Below are 21,461 nucleotides of genomic sequence, written 5' to 3' on the forward strand. Positions count from 1 at the left end.
GTTCTCTTATCTCACTGTAATATCATTTCCCCTCATATTTTATATTTGCCCCATCGTAAGTGTATTCCACAGTATTCTACAGCCTCTGTCTGCTGGGGTACTGTGCTTTGTTAAAAGGGCATAAGATGTTAGGGTGTTGTTTTAGTGTGGGAGCTAACTTTATTAGGAAACATTAATGGTGCACTCAAAGTCAAAACTGATGGTGGAAGTTTTTCTTTTTTTCTTTCAAAAAAAAGAAAAAGAAAAACATTGGCCCCTTGCTTTCACCTTGGTGTTCTGTCCAATGTTGATCATTTCTAATCTGAATGTTGATCATTTCTAACATTGAAATCTGTAAGGACCTGTAACATTTGTGAACTGCAAACTGTTTTCCATTAGCTGCATGTTCACAATAAAAGTTTCTTAAACTACAGTGAACAGTTTGAAATCATATTCCATAGTAAGCAGAAATGTCATTGGACAATAGCAGCTATTGGCATGGGTGAGGTGCTAGTAGCTATAGCTTAAGATCAACTTCAGATGAGATGCTAACCCTATGAGAAAACACTAATACAGTTAATATATCAGAGATGCTATTGATAGTCATCGTAAACGTATGCTGAAACGAGCGCATCAGAGATGTTACTAATGCCCGTCATAGAACATTTAGCTAATACACCAGGTCCTGATACTTATCAGGTAACATAGAGGAATGATCTATTCAGACAATATATCAGAGGTATTGCCACAATACCACATCTCATTGCCATCTCATTAAAGGTTCAGATTATACATCATAGAGGTTTCCAATGCCTATCGGATAACAGATTTAGTTTATATATCAGAGAAGTTTCCAGTGCCTATTGGATAACAGATTTAGTTTATATATCAGAGGTATTGCTGATGGTGACCTACTTGTGAACATTTTTAGAATGTTCATTAAAAATTGGTGTCCCGGTTCTGTTTAATAAGTGAAGTCTACAGCCAGTAGTTCCAGGCCTTTGCTAACATTGAGAACACTTTTTTTAATGTGTGTGTCTCTGTGTGCCTGTGTGTGTGTGTGTGTGTGTGTGGACAGATCTTCCCCGGACTCATTCTCTCGGACATAAAGCCTGCCAAAAAGATGAAGTTCAAAACCGTGTGCTACTTACTGGTGCAGCTAATGCACTGTCGCAAGATGTTCAAGGCAGAAATCCCCTTCTCCAACGTCATGAACTGTGAGGATGGCGACAAGGTCTGTGTTTCTGTGTGTGTGTCTGAAGCACAGTGACAAGGTCTGTCTGTATGGGTGTGTGTGTGTATGTGTGTATTGGTGTTTGTCTGTGAAGCGTAGATCTGCAGGAAGTCGTTCCACCATGCCAGAGGTGTCAACAGAAAGTAGCTGAATGGTTTGGGTCAGCATGGCCTGTTTTTCAAAACACTGTCTGTGTTTCTATTCTGGGGAATAGAAAAAAAAAAATCTGTACTCAACTCTGTTTTTGTGTCTGTTGTGCTATATTTACTTTGAGCCATGGTTTCGATGGCATCTTAAAACTTCATAGTAAACATTTGCAAAAGTGATTGTACCAAACCATTATACAATACTGAATATCCTGCCTTACTGTAGAATAAAACTAATTTAAACATTTACAGAATATTTGACTTTTAAATGAAATGTATCAGCTCTAAGGTACACACACACACACACACACACACACACAAAACATTCATTCAGGCATACACACCTACTCAGAAAATCCAGATATTCATTTTAACACATGACAAAAAAACACTTAAACACACCAACACACTCATGTTAACACACTGGCATTAGAGCATTGGTCTGTCTGGATGGGGGACTCTCCCTTGGACCAGAGCTCTCTGTATGCCTTTATGCTCTTACTGTGGCCTTTGGTCTTTCCTTTTTTTTAAAAAAAAATTCTCTCAGCTCTTTTGATGTCTTGTCCTTGATGACATTTTCTAGACTTTGGAGAGGAGTTTACTCTTGGTAATTCATACAGTGAGCTTAATGAAGATTAAATTGTGCAACTGGACTGTAGTAAGTGTAGAATTGGCACTGTTCCAACAAAGCAGCCATTAAGAATATTTCACCCCAGTGATTGCTCTGATGGGTGTTGTTTGACAAGAATTAGTTTCTTATAACCTCATAACTATCAAAGCCCAGCTGCAATTAACATTAATGAGCTTCTGTGAAACTACATTTCCCCAGATTCTCCTGTTTTTTCCTCACAGAGAAGGGTGCTACGCTCGGCACCAGAGAAGCTACGGAACCGTACATCCGTGTCAGCCAATGTGACACAGAGCAGCCCCGGTACACGTGTCAACCGCTACATCGGTCGTCTTATCGAAGCACGCCAGACCGAATCAGACACGGCTGACCTGCACTTCCTCACACTCATGTACAAATGTACAGAACGAGAACAGAGGGTGAGAGTCCGACTTCCCCCAGGAATCAGGAATCTGACAGATGGACCTTCTGTAAACTCCACAGGTCCATAGACAGACAGACAAACAGACAGACAGAGATCAGGAATCTGACAGACGGACCTTCTGTAAACTCCATAGGTCCATAGACAAACAGATATGGACTCATGTGGAAGTTGTCATTATTTTTTTGTGCTCAGCTCAACAGTTTCACTGAGCTATAGTTACTGTAATTCCATGGCATATATCTCAAGCATCAGTACTTCTGCTGATATTTTATTTCAAATCATTGAAGGTAAGATGTCTATAATGGGTTTTTGAGTGCATACACTTTGACCACAGAGTGAATCACCCCAATACTGACGGCCACAGCTCTGTATGCATGAGACTGGGTATGGACACTCTGGTAACACTTCCCAATTTATCAGTCAAAGCCACTGATGAAACACAGGGCGTGACCTTAAAGAATTAGTCCAGTCAGAACCAGTTAACTACCAGACCATATTTCCTATCCCTGTGTCTACTGAACTGTAGACATGATTAGCCTGAAAGAAAGAACTGCAGAAAAGCTTCCATGTTATTCTGAGTTTTCGCATTGTCATTTTTCATTATCTCACTTTCCTTGCTGCAATTTTAACCTCTTTTTTAACACCTTTTTTAGTTTAGCTCTGCACACACATACCTGACTCTGTGTGAGTTGATAATTAGGTGACTGGTTCAGTTAGGAGTCTGTTCTGTGTCCTATGAGATGCACTGTTCAATATATACACCTTTTTTTTAGGGGAAAACCAAGTTACAGTTAAGATGTCCCTATTTAGTATTAACATAAAACAATTACAGATAACACACATAAATACACATAAAATAATTACAGATAACACACATAAACACACATAAAAGAATTACAGATCTTGAAACATTTCTGTGGTTCATGTTCCTTTATACACAGTTTAATCCAGTTTTCTCTGCTATAAGCCTGTGCTCTCAATGTCTTTTTTGTCTTTGTATTTCCCTCCTGTTTTGAAAGTGTGTTTTTTTCTGTCTTTTTTTTGTCAGTACCACCAGCTGTATGATGAGTATTTCACTGGAGCAGTGGTCCTCTCTCTAATACTCGCCGCATTGCTTGGCTTCATCTACCTTCTCATCATGCCACAGTACGAGACAAAACCGTTTTCTCTCTCTCTCTCTCTTTTTGTCAGCTTTGTCTTATTCAAGGTAGTGCTAGGATGAATGCTATCTGGTGCTGTGTTTTCATTGTTAAAATTACACCGTGAGGTTGCCATTTTTAATTTTCACAATTACCTCAGTTTAACTCTTATTCAAAAGCTAGTGTACATACTAACAGGCTCAGACACGCTAAAACATATGAAAAAGTGAGGTTTTTGCCTTTAAATTACATGTGGCAGGTGCTTAAGATTTTACCCATGTTCACTTTTCAACCCTCAACATCTTTACACTAGTGCTAACATGAATATGCTGTCGCATAGTGCAAGGTGTTAGCAAAAATTTTCACCTCTGAGCACACATTAATCTTTACTCTCTCTCTCTCTCTCTCTCTCTCTCTCTCTCACACACACACAGGGGAACGGTGGTGTTGGTGATGTTGGTTTTCTGCATCTGTTTCCTAGTAGCTTGCATCATGTACTTGCACATCACAAAAGTACAGGTACAAAGCACATTGGTAAACATCAATACTTTTTGTTTATCTATGGTTGCATTGTAATTGTTCTGTTCCATTACACAGGTCATCTGCATGCATTAACAGACAGCTTTGTTACTGAAGTGAAACTCCATTTGTTAACAGATCATTCTCAACATGTCCTAACACGCTAACAAGATGATTTTGCTGTTAATCATAGATTAGAAATGTGGAAATGTCAGCAAATGTTTGTATGCATCATACAGGCAGAATACTGTAAACTACAGACTGGTTCGGTCACCACAGTGCTATGTAGAGTATTGACTTGACAGTCTGTTTTTCTTTTTCATTCCACTGGGCAATCTTAATTCTTCTGATTTGGAGAGCGGAAACACACAGGTTCTTGTGTATGCACTAGTCACCAGTCAGTGGTGGGTCACTGGTGGGTCAGTGTTGTCAAAAATGGTTCAATTCTAAAATCTTTGTCGTGTACATAGTCTGACTCTCCCTCTCACTCCTAATCCTTCAACATTTACACCCCCGTTCAGGATGAAAAAATGACTCACAACCTGCAAATACAACAGCCCTGTTTTTCGTGTCAAAGACCTGATCATAGGCTTGTCTGTGTAGTGTAACTAGCTCTTTTTTCAACTTTGAAAGAACATGGAAAATGATGATGACTCTTGAGTAGCTCTTGAGTTTCTCTTGAATGCTGTGTTATATTATGACTTCTATTATTTTTCTGTTAATTTGAAGTATTTTCAGTTGGCTAATGGACTTTAAATTTTATAACTCTTCTCCATTTTAAACCCCCTTCACTTCTTTACTACTTTTTTCTCTTTGATGTGGAATAATGATTTCATCATGAAGTTTACTGCTTTGGCATTTGACATTCTCCTAAGTCTTTGGCTAAGTGGATTGACAAATTCAGAGTCTGCCAGCTAATCTTCATCCACTGTGTTAATCTCCCTCTCTCTCTCTCTCTCTCTTTCTCTCTCTCTCTCTCTCTCTCTCTCTCTCTCTCTCTCTCTCTCTCTCTCTTTCTCTCTCAGTGTTTTCCAGGGTGCCTCACCATACAGATACGAACAGTTCTGTGTGTCCTCATTGTGCTCTTAATCTACGCCGTGGCCCAGGCCTGTGTGGTAAACCTTCATGCTCACCTTCCTCATCTTCACACCTGCGACACAGTGATCAGTGGATGGGTTAAGAAGGCGAAAGCAGTCAGGAGGGAAAGTGGTTAGAGGCAAAACAGAAAATCAGTGTTGATACTGCTCTGGTATTATGGTGACAACAAGTAGTACTCCACACTACTGCCACCCTGACAGATACAGGTGGAAATGAGAGCAATACTCCACACTACTGCTATCCCCACAGATACAGGTTGAAATGACAGTTATACTCTACACTACTGCCGCCCTGACAGATACAGGTTGAAATGACAGTTATACTCTACACTACTGCCACCCTGACAGATACAGGTGAAATGAGAGTAAAGAGTGTACAGTAAGAGTCTTCTGTATGTTCTATATGTTGTGTTGTTTAAAGACTTCTGAGTCAGTAAACAATGTTGGCTCTTTAAGCATGATTATTAAAATGAATCACATACATTCAAATTATGCCTGATGTGTCAAAGTGATGTTACTAATTACATGTTTGGGTCACATTTGCCTTTACCATCACTCTTTTGTGTTTAATTTTTAAGAACAGTGTAATAAGTTTAAATAAGAACCAGGTAATCTCTCCATGCCAGGGATTATGCGTAATGTAGTGAAGGGACAAAGGTCCTAAATGCTTGAAACACTGTTGGGTTAATGGCCAAATACAACATTCATACAGTGTGTTTACACAGTGCAGGAGTTTAATTGATCACTGTTAGATTTCATGATTCCGCGTGAATATTTAAACAAAATTTGATGAAAACATAACTAAATTTGTGATTGTAAATTAAATGTAAAAACAGCTTTTTTTGTCATTTATTTTGTCACAATTATGTATTGCAGGTTGGCTGCATGCCCTGGCTGTGGACGGAGAACTCCACCAGCTCCATCATCATTATCGACTCGGCCGGAGGTGCTAACCGAACCATGGCGGAGCTGCCGTGTGATGGTGCCCGCTATGCCTTCCTGTCGTGCGTGGTGGGCTCACTGACGTTGGCACTCTTCCTCCGTGTTTCCTGGCTGCCCAAAATGGCCCTGCTGCTTCTCCTCAGCGTCACGTACATCACCATCCTGGAGCTCAGCGGCTTCCGCCAGGCTGCCACAGGGTACAGTACTCCACACATTTGACAGGGCATCACAGGGTGCCAGAGAATGTCAAAAGTGAATCCAAAATAACGTTTGGTTGTGCAGACTCATCAAAAATGACAGTTAACACCATACTTTACACTAAAGATTACATATCAAATTTGCAGTGCACTTCAGATTAGAGTTTAGGCCTATACGTCCAGTTTACAGTGTACCTTAGTTTAGAGACTGCAGTGTGAAATACACACAGATTACATCTTAGATGTGAGTTAGGTCTTTTTAGGCCATGCAGGCACCAGTTTTACACCCTAGGTGATTTTGAGCCATTTTAGAAGTAGGCCAGTTGCTTTCTAATTTTAAACAAGTTAACAAGTTAGATTTGAGCAAATCTAAGTGGATTTCTTATTTAAAGTGGATTGCTATTTTCGATTATGCAGCCTGGTTCTCTTTGATTGTCCTCCAGCTGACTGCTCCCTTCAGCTATATGAAGAAGAAGACACGCTCATTATGTGTCACACAAAAGACCTCAGTATCAATCAGGGCTCTGCCATCCCACTCACAGCCTCCTTCAGATAATAGAGAGAGAGAGAGAGAGAGAGTAAATTAGCTATAAGCACAAAGAGATAATTTACTGTTTGTCTTCATCTTAGGGTTAGAGTATGGCTCAATCAAGAGTACATTAATACTACCCTCCAATCAGAGTGTTTCTTAGAATCCAGATCTTTGTAGGAACACCTGAAAAGTATGGGTCTGTGACTGGAGTCTTCTGTACCAAGGACTAAAGCTCCAACCACTATAATCCAGCTGGGTCACTAGGGCTGCATTTAGACTTACCCCCTGAGGTTAATGCTGGAATTCTCTAATATCACAGAGGAACAGTGAAAGTATGTGCTATAAAATCTGCTATGAAATACAGTGATATTAATTTTCGACCTTATGGAGTGTTCCATCATATTAGACATACACTGAAGATGGATTGAGGATGACAAAGCTGAATGCTTGGGCTTTGTGCACACAGGGGCAGTGTTGGGTCTGTCCATGTCCAAGTCTACGAACCTATCCTCTCCCTACTGCTCTTCTCCAGTGCTCTGGCCCTACACTCCAGACAATTGGACCTGAAATTACGACTGGACTTCCTCTGGGCCACACAGGTGAGAGAGAGAGAGAGAGAGAGAGAGAGAGAGAGCAAGGGAGGGTAAGAATGTCTTTCTATGTGTGTACCTGTTAGATATTTCATTCTCACGCTTTCAGTGTGGGATTCCATAGGAAATAGAGGCAATATAACATCAGTGTACCAGCACACATATTTAATGCTAGCCCTGTGAGATTAGACTCAGTCTGCTGGATGCAAGAGCTGTTTTCCTTTTCTGTTGACTTGTCTAATGTGTTGTGTTGTGCTTTTCTGTTGATTGTTGTTTGTACTGTTGTAATATCGTGAATATGTATATGTAAAACACCTTACCTGGAGTAATCACCGGGTGGCGCTGTCCTGTGTTGATGTTCGTTGTGAAACCTAAAAGAGAAAAAGAAGAAAGCTAGTAATTGGAGATAGTAATAGGATGCCGAAGTGCCACTTTTGCATTTGTACTCCCGTTCGGAAGAGAAAAATAAATATCATAAAAGACTGTCTGCGTCGGTCATCTCTCCTAAGATACCACATAAAATTGGCGACGAGATAAACGGTGAATGCAGGGGAAGTTATCGGCTGGAAGTGAGGGTAGGATAAAACGCTAGGTAGACAATTTAGGATTCTTTCGAAAAAAAAGGAGGGAAAGAAGATGGGTACGATAGGGACTCTTTCGACATTTGATTCCAAGTTACAGACCTGGGACGAATACTGCGAAATTATGGAACAGTTTTTCATCGCTAACGAAATTGACGATGATGACAAGAAGAGAGCTATTTTCATCAGTGCAGTGGGAGCACCGACATATAGCCTCATGAAAAATCTTCTGAGCCCCGCAAAACCCAGTGACCAAAAATACGAAGAGTTGGTGAGTCTCCTCCAAAACCATTTTAACCCCAGACCTAGTGAGATCGTGCAAAGATTTAAATTCGACTCTCGCTCCCGTAAACCCACTCCCGTAAACCTTAATGGAGTATGTGGCTGAACTCAGAAAGCTTGCTCACAATTGTAATTACGGAGCTACTCTGGACCAAAGGCTTCGAGATCGATTAGTGTGTGGCATAAATGATGATCGGGTACAAAGACGGCTGTTGTCGGAACCAAACTTAACTTTTGAGAACGCTGTGAAAATCGCGTTGGCCATGGAAACCGCAAATAAACATGCACAAGACATACAAGGGAAGCCAGCAGCCATGACATGCAGTAAGATCTATGCAGAGAGTAAAAGCTCGCGCGGGAGTAAGAAAATGGAGCACGAGAAACTTGTTGAGTGCTATAGATGCAAAGGCAAGGGACATGTTGCGGCGGAATGTAAATTCAAGAATGAGAAATGCCATAAGTGTGCAAAAATAGGTCATATTGCAAGGGCATGCAAAACCCGAGAAATAAATGAGAGTAAGAGACAGCATGCCTTTGAAAAATCTAATACTCACAGAGCACATAGCTTAGCTGTAGAGAAAGAAGAAGATGAGACAGAGCTTACCTATTCGCTGAACAGTGTAACAGCCTCAAGCACAAAGAGAGTGAAGCCATTTCAGGTCGACATGAAAACTGAAGGGCATCCAGTCAAATTTGAGCTAGACACTGGAAGTAGTGTCACAGTCATGAATGAAACGGAGTACAAGAAAATATGCAAGACCCAAGTCAGCCCAACATTAGAGAAAACTGAGATGTGTCTAAAAACATACAAGGGGGAGCAAATCCATATTTTGGGAGTAGCTAGGGTCAAAGTTACTTATCAAAAGCAGACAACATACCTTACCCTTAGTGGTGGTCAATGGTATAGGGCCAAATTTGGTCGGCAGGAGCTGGCTGGAAGAAATTCAGTTAAATTGGGCAGAAATAAAGTATACCCATAATGAATCAATGACACCGCAGCAGGTACTTCAGAGACATGCCTCAGTCTTTAAAGAAGAATTGGGCACACTGAAGGGAAACTCCGCAGTCATCCATGTGGCAGAAAATGCCACCCCAAAGTTTTATAGGCCCCAATCTGTCCCCTACGCCATGCGAGCGAAAGTTGAGCAAGAAATTAATAGATTATTGAAAGAGGGCATCATCACACCTGTTAAATATTCCGAATGGGCGGCCCCAGTAGTTCCCATTTTGAAGCCCGATGGCACAGTCCGGTTGTGTGGGGACTATAAATTGACAGTTAATCAGGTGGCTTCATTAGAGCAATACCCAATCCCCAAGCTGGAAGATTTGTTTGCAGTGCTGTCAGGAGGACAGAAGTTTTCCAAACTAGATATAAGTCATGCATATCAACAGATCACGTTGGATGAGCCGTCCCAGAAATACGTGACCATAAATACACATAAGGGACTTTTTACATATAGTCGCTTACCGTATGGGGTCTCCTCAGCACCAGCTATATTCCAGAGGATAATGGAGAGTCTGCTACAAGGGGTAACACAGGTAGCAGTGTACTTGGATGACATCATAGTCACAGGGACAACCGAGGAAGACCATTTGAGGAACTTGGGAGAAGTACTGAAGCGGCTGGAAGAAGCCGGCCTGAGACTGAAACGAAACAAGTGCGCGTTTATGGAAACAGAAGTGCAGTACCTGGGACACATTGTGGATGCCAAGGCTTGCGCCCTATGGAGACCAAAGTTCAGGCCATCGAGGAATCACCTGCTCCAACAAACATCACAGAGTTAAAGGCGTATTTAGGCTTACTTAACTATTATAGCAGGTTCTTACCTAATCTGGCCACATTGTTAGCTCCACTATATCAGCTCCTGCAGAAGGATGAAAAATGGAGTTGGAATGAACCACAAGAGAAGGCTTTCCAAAAATCAAAAGCACTGTTGAGATCTGCAGATGTGTTGGTGCACTACTCAGCCAGTCAAGAGTTTATTCTTTCATGTGATGCTTCTCCTTATGGGGTAGGAGCGGTCTTATCGCACAAGATGGAGGACGGGAGTGAAAGACCGTTGGGGTTCATGTCACGCACCCTGACGCCAGCAGAAAGACGCTATTCCCAACTAGACAAAGAAGGACTGGCAGTGATTTTCGGGATCCAAAGATTCCACAAGTATTTGTACGGACGGATTTTTACTATTGTCACTGACAATAAACCCCTGATAACCTTGTTCAATGAGAGGAAACAAGTACCACAAATGGTATCTCCAAGGGTACAGCGCTGGTCTGTGTGGCTTAGAGCCTACGAGTACAAAATTGTGTACAAACCGGGAAAGCAGCACGCAAATGCGGACGCACTAAGCAGACTGCCAGTGCCTGAGTCGGGGGATGAGGAAGAGCAGGAGGAGGACATGGTGTTGATGCTTGAGTTGTTAGACACCGCTCCCCTGAATGCAGAACAAATTAGGAAATGGACAGCTCAAGATGTGATCTTGTCACAGGTACGTGAATATGTTCTGAAAGGATGGCCGGTAGTAACAGATTCCAGGTTGCAACCATACTACTCAAGAAGGCTAGCTTTGAGTGTCAGAGAGGGCTGTGTCTTGTGGGGTGCAAGAGTGATCGTACCTCCACAAGGGCGAACAATCCTGTTGAGACAGTTACATTGCACACATGCAGGAATGTCCAAAATGAAGGGATTGGCAAGATCATATGTATGGTGGCCAGGGATGGACAAAGAGGTGGAGAGAGAAGTGAGCAGTTGTGGGGAATGCCCCAAAGAATGCCCCAAAGAATGCGAAGAGTCCACCATTGGCTCCACTTCATCCATGGGAATGGCCTGAGAGACCATGGTCTAGACTACATGCAGACTATGCAGGCCCTTTCCTAGGGAAGATGTTCTTGGTGATTGTGGATGCACATTCAAAATGGATGGAAGCTTATGCCATGAACTCATCCACTTCCCAAGTGACTATTGAGAAACTAAGGCAAAGTTTCAGCACACATGGAATACCGGAATGTCTCATCACAGATAATGGATCATGTTTCACTAGTGCTGAATTCGAGGGATTCTTGAAGCAAAATGGTGTTCGCCATTTCACATCTGCTCCATACCATCCCTCATCGAATGGATTGGCCGAGAGGGCCGTACAAACCTTAAAAGATGGACTAAAGAAAATGCCAGGCGAGACAGTTGAAACAAAGCTTTCCAGATTCCTGTTCAATTACCGAATTACCCCTCACTCCACCACTGGAAATTCTCCAGCTGAGATGCTCATGTCCAGAAAACTAAGATCGACCTTTGACCTGTTGATACCGGATCTAAAAGCAAAGATACAAGAGAGGCAATTGAGGCAGAAACAAATTCATGATCCAGGCACCAAACTGAGAAATTTCCAACCTGGTGATGAAGTGTTCATCCGAAACTACAGTTATGGTCCGAAGTGGGTTCCCGGAGTCATTAACAGTTGTACAGGTCCAGTGTCATACAGCGTGGTCATCGGTAATGGTCAAAGTCTGCGCAGGCATGTGGACCAGATGAGAGCAAGGTACACTAAGGAACCTCTGCAACCGGATCCAGAGAGGGTCCCAGAAGAAGTGTCAAACGGTTCCGAGGGTTCAGTGACCCTGACTCCTCTGGCAACTAAGGATTTTGACCCTGACTCCTCTGGCAACTAAGGATTTTATCCATGGAGGCAGAGTCGAGGGAGACTGTACAAACGGTTCCTGGAAAAGCTGTGAGTCCAGGGCAACCCCCAAACCCTGAGACTACAACCTTGAGACGATCTGAGAGAGAGAGAAATTCTCCAGCTTACCTGAGAGACTTTGTGAGATAAGTGCATAACCTAATGAAAAAAAAAAAGTACAACAGCAAAATGTTCAGAACAATTTTTGTTTGTTCATTGATGTGTTACATAAGGTTTAGTTGTAAGGCAACCGTTATCATACTGTACCTTTTGTTTTGTCATTGGTGTTCGGCAAAGTGGACGCCTTTGATATGTGTACAAATGTGTATATATATATATAAAAAGCGGTACACCTTTATAGATGGTAATGGGTACACTTGTTAATGAATGAGATTGTTAGAATTGAGGATTATTCTTGTTTTGTTATTATTTGAAACTGCAAAGTTATGTTAGGAAATCATTTAGCCTAAAGAGGGGGGAGATTTAATATCGTGAATATGTATATGTAAAACACCTTACCTGGAGTAATCACCGGGTGGCGCTGTCCTGTGTTGATGTTCGTTGTGAAACCTAAAAGAGAAAAAGAAGAAAGCTTTGAGTGAGATAGTAATTGGATGCCGAAGTGCCACTTTTGCATTTGTACTCCCATTCGGAAGAGAAAAATAAATATCATAAAAGACTGTCTGCGTCGGTCATCTCTCCTAAGATACCACAACTGTGCTATACTATTAGATAGTGTTTGTGCTGTGTTGTTGACTGGTGTTTCTCCTGTGTGGTTCACTGGTGTTTGTGCGGTTCACTGGTGTTTGTGCTCTGCTGTTGACTGGCAGAGGTGGCATAAGTAAAAGCAGAAGTACTTTTGCTAAAAAAAAAATGCTTGAAGTAGAGTTAAAATATCTCACCTGAAGAATACTTAACCAAGAGTAAAATAGTCACAGTTTACAAAAACAGTTGTCAGTTTAACTCTACTTAGAGTACTTTTTTTTTTTTTTAGCAAAAGTACTTCTATTTTTACTTTTGCCACCTCTGTGGACTGGTGTTTGTGCTGTGTTGCTGACTAGTGTTTGTACTGTGTTGTTGACTGGTATTTGTGCTGTGTTGTTGACTAGTGTTTGTGCTGTTGACTGATGTTTGTGCTGTGCTGTTGACTAGTGTTTGTACTGTGTTGTTGACTAGTGTTTGTGTTGTGTTGTTGACTGGTGTTTGTGCTGTGTTGTTGACTGGTGTTTGTGCTGTGTTGTTGACTGGTGTTTGTGCTGTGTTGTTGACTGGTGTTTGTGTTGTGTTGTTGACTGGTGTTTGTGTTGTGTTGTTGACTGGTGTTTGTGCTGTGTTGTTGACTGGTGTTTGTGCTGTGTTCTTGACTGGTGTTTGTGCTGTGTTCTTGACTGGTGTTTGTGCTGTGTTGTTGACTGGTGTTTGTGCTGTGTTGCTGACTAGTGTTTGTGCTGTGTTGTTGACTAGTGTTTGGGCTGTGTTCTTGACTGGTGTTTGTGCTGTGTTGTTGACTAGTGTTTGTGCTGTGTTGTTTGACTGGTGTTTGTGCTGTGTTGTTGACTGATGGCATTCATTTAACCTTCTCTTATTAAACTGCCTATATGAAATCATGCCTCATCAGTGTTTAACCTGGCTTCCATATTTATAGCTGTCACATCAGCCTAGCAAAGGTGTGTGACTCAGGTGATAAAAATGTGTTTGGGGGGGGAAAAACAGTGCAGTGACTTTGCTTGTAATAAATATTTCCAAATGTGATTGTGTTTGCTAGCGTACCAGTCACTTACATGTTTAAGAAATGGTGTTGACAGTCTTACCTCACTTGACCCTGCAGACACACAGCCACTTTTAAATCAAGAATAATAGTCTGTGCTTCCTCAACTGCTTTAGAGTCAGTGAGTTTAAAGCGATTAAAAAAAAAACCAATTACTCACTCATATGTCGGGCCAAAGCAAGTTATTTTATGAGACAGACAACAAATTACAGAAAGGTTTTGTTCTGGTGCATAGCTGTGAAATTTGATTTTTGAAATGTGTGTGTGTTTTTTGTCTTTTTTTAAAAATGCAAACGCCATCCATAACCCAAGATTACAGAGATTCTTCTGAACTCAGGTTTCTCAATATATTTCCACGTCTGTGTGATAGGTGCTGCGTTTACTCACTGGGGTTCAGGTTAGTTAAGTGCTCCTCATGTGTCTGAGTTGTTGAAGTTGAAAAAGATCTGTGAGTGAAGATGTGAGTGTTTCACAGCACTAGGCCAGATGGTCAGAGACACTGCTCATATTCACTGCTGTGATGCTGTGATGGCACTAGTCATCCTGCTCTGGCATTTTTCCTTCACACTGGATACTGAAAATCCCTGCAGACTGTAGAGGTGTTTTTACATCTCTTAGAAACGTGGAGTTTGCTGTTAGCAGCGATATGTTTTGTTTGTTTGTTTGTTTTGTTTGTTTTTAAATTCCACTGAAGAATTTAGTTTTTTGTTGGATTTTTTTTTTTACAGGCCAATAATAAATCTGGTAATACATTCACAATAGACTCCTCAATCTGTATGAACCCAGCTCTCTGGTTGGTTACACAGTGGTGGCTCACAGAAATGGCTAAGCCAATCATCTTCTGGCTTGGTCTAATGGCGAGATATCTGTCCCACTGGACAGTGAGCTGAGTACCTTGAATTCAAGCCTGGATTGTCTGGAACGTGAAATATTTCATAAATGTGAAACTTTCACAGCAGAAAGTGTTTGTTTTGAACTTTGGTAGAGTTAACAACTTTAGCATAAATATGTCTATTTACTGGTGTTTTTGTAAACAAAGCCACTGGACTTCATGCACTGGGATAATATGCTGTGATGAGTGATTGAGTCAGAGTTTTCAACTGTTGTGATGTGTCAGTGAGTCAGAGGGTAACTGTTTTGACCCCTGGCATCTTTTCTATCTGTGTCAGATCCCACACAGAATGGAAAATTCACCTGGGGTTTATAATGATGTATCCGGAGTCCAAAAAAAAAAAAAAAGCACATAGCAACAAGACAACATTGACTCCACTCTCTTCAGTTTGCTGAGAACATTTATCTCTTCCTCGTGTATCTCTTTGTTTATTGGATGACACTGTTGCTAAGCAAAGTCAAGGACATGGAGGAAATTCAGAAAATAACATTTGAGGGCAGAGGCTTCTTGGTTACTCCTCACCCTCTGATGGGAATGAGAGGTAGTCAACAGACTAAATCTAGATAAGCAGGCTTCCTACTCAGCACCAGACTCCCCATAATCTGGGCAAGGGAAAACAATAGTCTGGACTTTCCAAAGCGTTTAACTCAGAGTGTGTCTTATTGCTGACTGTAACAGAACTCCTAATATAAAAGACAAGAATATTGCTGAATAAGAAGTGAATGTGACAGGAAGCTGAACAGAAGTTAATTATGATATCAAGCTGAAGAAAAACATTTGTAATACAAATAATGAATTACAGCTGAGCAAAATGCTAACAAAACAAAACACCTGGAGTTTGACAAGCTGTCAAACTCCAGAGGAACTAATGGTGGAGCTGGACTCTGCTATCCACATGAGTTAACTGGTGTCAGTGCAGTGGATTTATTTATTTTCAGCTGTAACTGCCCACGTGGTCGGCACCTATTGCACACCTGTCTGACCAAGGAGGGGTCTCCTCTCTCTGTGGTCCTCCTCAAGATTTCTCCCATTTTCCCATTTCCCTCTTGGGTTTTTAGGGAGTTTTTTCTTGCCCGCCATGAGGATTAAGTCAGGGGGTGCCGTCATATTTTGATTTGACTGTTGTGGCCTGTAAAGCCCCTTGAGACTGTAAACAGTGATATTGGGCTCTAAATAAACTTGAACTTGAACTTGAACTTGAACTTGGTGTCAGGTTCTGCTGGAGGACAGGTGAACTGGTACTGGCCACAGTCCACAGCTTAGACTAGTCCACTGGCTTGCCTTCAGAATCTCCAAGTCACAGAACCGTGATGATGTAGCTTTGGGCAGATCCACAGGCTGACTGCAGCTCTCAGACACAGACATCAGTAGGCCTACGTCTAAACAAAATTTGAAAAAAGTTCTTATCTATGGACAAAATGTTAGAAAGTTGCACTCAGGGAAACTGGATTTATTCTAATATAACATATTATCTTTCCGATATATTCATTTGTTTGACTTTTCTTTTTTCGCTTAAGATCTTTCACAAACATTTTGAGGAAATTTTAACATTAGTTTATAAAACAGAAAGATTGTCAGCTCTCTGGAAGCTAATTAACTTTATGACATTTGAATGTCTGCCTTCTTTTTTTCTGTTTGTCAGAATCGCCTGCTTTCCTAAGTAACATTCAGACAGTCTTTGCTTCTCTTCTGTGAAGGCTCATTAGCATGGGAGGAAGACAACAAACTAAACAGACTGATAAAGCTAGACTTAAAAGAGTGTAGTGTATATGCATTATTAATGGTAGTCAGAGCATCTCGGAGCCTCTGATATTTGGATATGAAATATGAACTTGCTCTTAGATATACAACTTTACATGGGCATCAATCATGCGTATGTCCCAAGGCTGTTACAGTACTTCATTTCTTTGAGAGACCATTCCCTCAACAAAGGTGTGAATCTCTGCTTTACTCTGATCAATATTTAATGCCCATTGATTAACTAAATGGACAAAAAGTAAATCTGTATTAAAAGCACTATTTGTATTGTCAAAAGTAAGCTCTACAAATGGATATTTTCATTATGTCATTTATCTGGTTAGACTGTAACGGAATAAAACAGACGCCGTTCTCTGTGAGTGAAATGTACTAGAATAAAGAGCTAAAAAGAGAGAGAGAGGGAAAAAAAAGAATTAAAATGCCCATTTCTCCAAGCTCATGGATCTTAATCACTGAGACATGAGAGAAAGATGTTACTGGATTAGTACACTGGACAGGGCTGTGGGTTCTCTTCTTGTGCTAAAGCAAATGCTGTCTACACACTGACCCCTAGTGGTCAGATTGCACTTTTCTCATGCAGTGGCTGATGCACTATTTCTCTGCAACATACATTCACCTATAACATTCAGCTCCCTCAGATTCATTTACTTAAGCAGACCTAGAGTGTGTGTAACTGACCACTTGCTTTGTTTTACTTTATCACCTGTTAACTGCCTGGGTTTTCTCTCTCTGGTGGGAAAACATTTCAGCAGAGGTGGCAAGAGTAAAAGTAGAAGTACTCTTACTAAAAAAAAGTACTTTAAGTAGAGGTAAAGTATCTTAAGTAAGGATAAAATAGTCACTCATTTACAATTTACAAAAACAGTTGTCAGTTTAACTCAACTTAGGGTACTTCTTTTTTTTTTTTTTTTTTTAGCAAGAGCACTTCTACTTTTACTTTTGCCACCTCTGCATTTCAGTATTTCGTCTTTACCAGGCTACTCTTTGGTGTTTCTCAGGCAGAGGAGGAGAGAGATGGCATGGAGAAAGTCAAACTGGACAACAAGAGGATTCTCTTCAACCTGCTGCCTGTACATGTGGCTCAGCATTTCCTCATGTCCAACCCAAGAAATATGGTACTTTTACCTATTTAATTATAATAAGTCTAACATTTTAAAAAATGGACAGTGTTTTACATGGTTTTTGAATCAGTTCAGCAGTTCAGAAAGGTCCTGTCTGCTGTGTAATGTATTTCAGTGTTAATAATAAAGATAAGATAAATAAGAGATAAGAGAACTGATGTAGTCTGCAGTCTGCTGCCACAGGGCCTGTGTGTTAGGCTCATTAACACAGGGCGTTAATGTCAGACACTTGCCTGTTTTGTGTAGGACCTGTATTACCAGTCCTATGCCCAGGTAGGAGTGCTGTTTGCCTCCATTCCCAACTTTAACGATTTCTACATTGAACTGGACGGAAATAACATGGGCGTGGAGTGTCTCAGACTGCTCAATGAAATCATTGCTGATTTTGATGAGGTAAGTCTCTCTCTCTCTCTCTCTCTCTCTCTCTCTCAGTCAGAAGAGGTTCTCAAATAATACACCAGTTTTCACCAGAGTAATTGCATCAACTGTTTTGTTTTAACATAAAGCTCTTTAAATTTGTCAAATTTACCTAGATGGTCCAATTTTGGTAAAAATAAGAAACAAAAAGAAACTTGTTGTGGATACACAAGTTTTCCTCAAATTTTTATTAGTACTTGTACACTCAGTAGAGTTCAATAAGCTCTAAAAAGACTTTTCTGAACTCTGCTGAAATAAATACTATTGTTTAGAGACAGTGCAACATCAAAGACAAAATCATCTGTCTGAAAGGGTCTGTTTTCTCACTGACTGTTAATATTGGCTATGATACAGGTTAGTTCTAGTGTTCAACAAATATTTAAATCACAAACCGTTATAATTATGAAAAATGTCCTCATCAATCCATATCCGTTCACATATATAAAAGTTTAAAACTTCCCTTTGAGGTAAACCCAGTTATAGTGTATGTTTTAGTTTAATAACTGATCATTTGTAACTTGACAAGTTTTAGTCGCAATGCAAGCCTGTGGATGACAGAGCTGGTCATAGTGTCTTATGACTGTGGAGATGAAAAGGAGGCAATGTCTTTTGGTGGTGTGTGTTTTTTTTTTGTCATAGCTTTTGGACAAAGAGTGTTACAAGGACATCGAGAAGATCAAAACCATTGGCAGCACATACATGGCAGCTGTGGGTTTGGTGCCCACTGTGGGAACTAAGGTATGTCTTAAAATGGAAAAACACAAACAGAAAACATTGTCAGGAGGAGCCTGCAATCCTCAGTGTGTTCTCTGTTTCTGTGACAGGCCAAAAAGTCAACTGCGGCTCACCTCAGCACCATCGCAGACTTTGCCATCGAGATGTTTGATGTTCTGGATGAAATCAACTATCAGTCATACAATGACTTTGTCCTGAGAGTGGGTGAGTGAGTGATCATTGCGGTAGGCAGAGAGGAGGGCAGTGAGACCCATGATGTTACCTTTCTCCCATGATGCTTTCAGAAATATTTAAGATTTCTAAACCTGTCTACCTGAGTAAGAGAAGGTTGCACCAACGGCTACATGTCACCTTCACAAACATTCAAGACTGTCTCCATAAACAGATCTCAAACATTCAAGACTAGCTACATAACAGATCGCAAACATTCAAGTCTGTCTCCATAAACAGATCTCAAACATTCAAGACTGCCTCCCTAAACAGATCTCAAACATGCAAGACTAGCTACATTAACAGATCACAAACATTCAAGACTGTCTCCATAAACAGATTACAAATATTAAAGACTGCCTCTCTAAATAGATCACAAACATTCAAGACTGCCTCTCTAAACAAATCACAAATATTCAAGACTAGCTACATAAACAGATCACAAACATTCACAACTAGCTACATAAACATTCAAGACTGTCTCCATAAACAGATAACAAACATTCACAGCTAGCTCCATAAACAGATCACAAACATTCAAAACTATCTGCAAAAGAGATCGCAAACATATACACCTAACTACATAGATTCATGGCTACTTCCTGAAACAGATTTAACTTTGAGTGAAATGGTCAAGAGTAGATTTGTGGATCTAGTTGCTGTAAAAGGCCTGTTCACGTCTGCGTTTGCTTGGGTGTGTCCTGACTCGGTTAACTGGCCCATTGTCTGGCCCATTGTGTGGACAGGCATCAATGTGGGTCCAGTGGTAGCTGGAGTGATAGGAGCGAGAAGACCACAGTACGATATCTGGGGAAACACGGTTAACGTAGCCAGTCGCATGGACAGCACTGGAGTGCCGGGGAAGATCCAGGTATGCTGCAAACACCCACAGTCAAACACGCAGCTGTAAAAGGAGTCGTGACTCCTGGCGTATGCATTTGAGAAATGCTCCGCCGTAGAGAAGCAAACTCTGAGTTCTGCTCAGAGAAAGTGGAAACAGTAATTACATTCAGAGCAATGTGTGTGGTTAACACACCACTCACTTGTATAAAAGCCTTACAGACAGATGGGTAATGTTTCAGATGTAATTCACATGTATAACAGCCTTACAGACAGATGCTTCATAATGGTCTCTGTCATGAATGGTCTGTTTTTGTGCCAGTATCACCACAGCAACTGTTCTCATTTGTCTTTTACACTATGTGGATAACACTCTCCATAGAACCCATAGCTATACTGTCTTTATGTTTCAGAGGGGAATCAAGGCTCAGAGCCAAACACACACACACACACACACACACACATACACACGCACACATACATATGCATACACACATACACACACATATTTAAGATAGCACAGTGCCCTGTCATTTACTAGACTCTTTGATTAAGAAAGGTTTTGGATTTGAGGATTAGTAAGTTTCATGGTTACTATCACATTCCTTCTATCTAAGCTAGTGTCTCCCATGTCTTAATGTTTAGTGTGATAAAGCAAGTGTCTCAGATGTTCCTCTTCATTCTCTGGTTACCATGGAATCACAGGACTGTTCTGTTCTTCCCACCCAGGTGACAGAGGATGTCTTTCGTCTGCTCCAGGACAATTACGACCTGGTGTGTCGGGGGAAGGTCAGCGTGAAGGGCAAAGGTCAGATGCTGACTTACTTTCTGGAGGGTAAGTCTCAGGGCCCCAGTCAAAGAGTGGCCCCCCATCGCTCTAACAGCATGGAGAGACGGGTCCATGCCGTGGGCCGGGCCAGCAGCGCCCAGACCAAGATGGGGAGCACGTCATCTCTGGCCTCAGGGTTCACCACTAAGGTGGGCATCAACAGTGCCCAGACATCTCCAGGGATCAGCACTGCCACCTCCACCTCCCGAAACTTACCGTCCACCTACGTGCCCACTGTGGGAGAGGAGGAGGAAGAAGAGACTGAGGAGGAAGAGGAGGTGTAAGATGGACAGACTATATTTGAGGAAAAGGGAGGGAACTACAGATGAGCATAACGATTGATTTCTCTGAGGGTCAAACCAAAGACAGAACAGGTTCCCTACACAGGCTAAAAGACAAAAGTGGCAAATAAACTGTCTATTCAATCAGACAGTTCAGTAAAGTACATAATTTGGAAGCTGGATTTCACTCTGTGTCAAATCTAGAGACTCTTTTTTTTATTATTTGAGGTTGAATTATACTTACATCAGTGGGGATAGAGACAAGAATGAATCGAGTGATTGGAGAGAATGAAAAATGGTTGTTCTTTTCAGGACTTGTTTCCATGAGCATTGGTGTCAAGTCTTTTGTTGGATGCTTTGGATTGAAATTACTCAGCAATTGAAGGAAAAGAACACTCTTGGTTGAGAGTGCCACCCCCTGTTTGAAAAGGGAACTACAATATAACCATTTAAGAAACCTCCTTCAAAAGGTCGAAATAAAATACATATTTTTTTCCTTTGGTGTCGTATGCCAAGGTATTTTATGCTGTAAGTAGGTGTTCTTAATATCAGATAGTGTGTGTAACATTTTGTACACAAACCAGTGTGTGTGGGTGAATGTTGGCGTGTATGCATGCTTGTAGAATTAATATATAATGACATAGCA

At 41.1% G+C, this 21,461-nt stretch overlaps 1 protein-coding gene across 1 annotated transcript in view; it reads left to right on the forward strand.

Moving 5' to 3' along the window:
* The window catches only part of adcy1b (adenylate cyclase 1b), a 60,886-nt gene extending 40,068 nt beyond the window's left edge, over positions 1-20,818 (forward strand). The window contains exons 8-20 of the mRNA XM_030774819.1: positions 1,058-1,213; positions 2,212-2,406; positions 3,460-3,557; positions 3,985-4,069; positions 5,095-5,184; positions 6,043-6,305; positions 7,310-7,436; positions 17,381-17,497; positions 17,750-17,896; positions 18,560-18,658; positions 18,745-18,859; positions 19,612-19,736; positions 20,435-20,818. Coding sequence (XP_030630679.1) covers positions 1,058-1,213; positions 2,212-2,406; positions 3,460-3,557; positions 3,985-4,069; positions 5,095-5,184; positions 6,043-6,305; positions 7,310-7,436; positions 17,381-17,497; positions 17,750-17,896; positions 18,560-18,658; positions 18,745-18,859; positions 19,612-19,736; positions 20,435-20,818 — 2,001 coding nt within the window. The remainder of the gene's footprint in view (positions 1-1,057; positions 1,214-2,211; positions 2,407-3,459; positions 3,558-3,984; positions 4,070-5,094; positions 5,185-6,042; positions 6,306-7,309; positions 7,437-17,380; positions 17,498-17,749; positions 17,897-18,559; positions 18,659-18,744; positions 18,860-19,611; positions 19,737-20,434) is intronic.
* The last annotated feature ends 643 nt before the right edge of the window (positions 20,819-21,461 follow it).

This window comes from Chanos chanos, chromosome 5 (assembly GCF_902362185.1).
Source record: "Chanos chanos chromosome 5, fChaCha1.1, whole genome shotgun sequence".
NCBI classification, from domain to species: domain Eukaryota; kingdom Metazoa; phylum Chordata; class Actinopteri; order Gonorynchiformes; family Chanidae; genus Chanos; species Chanos chanos.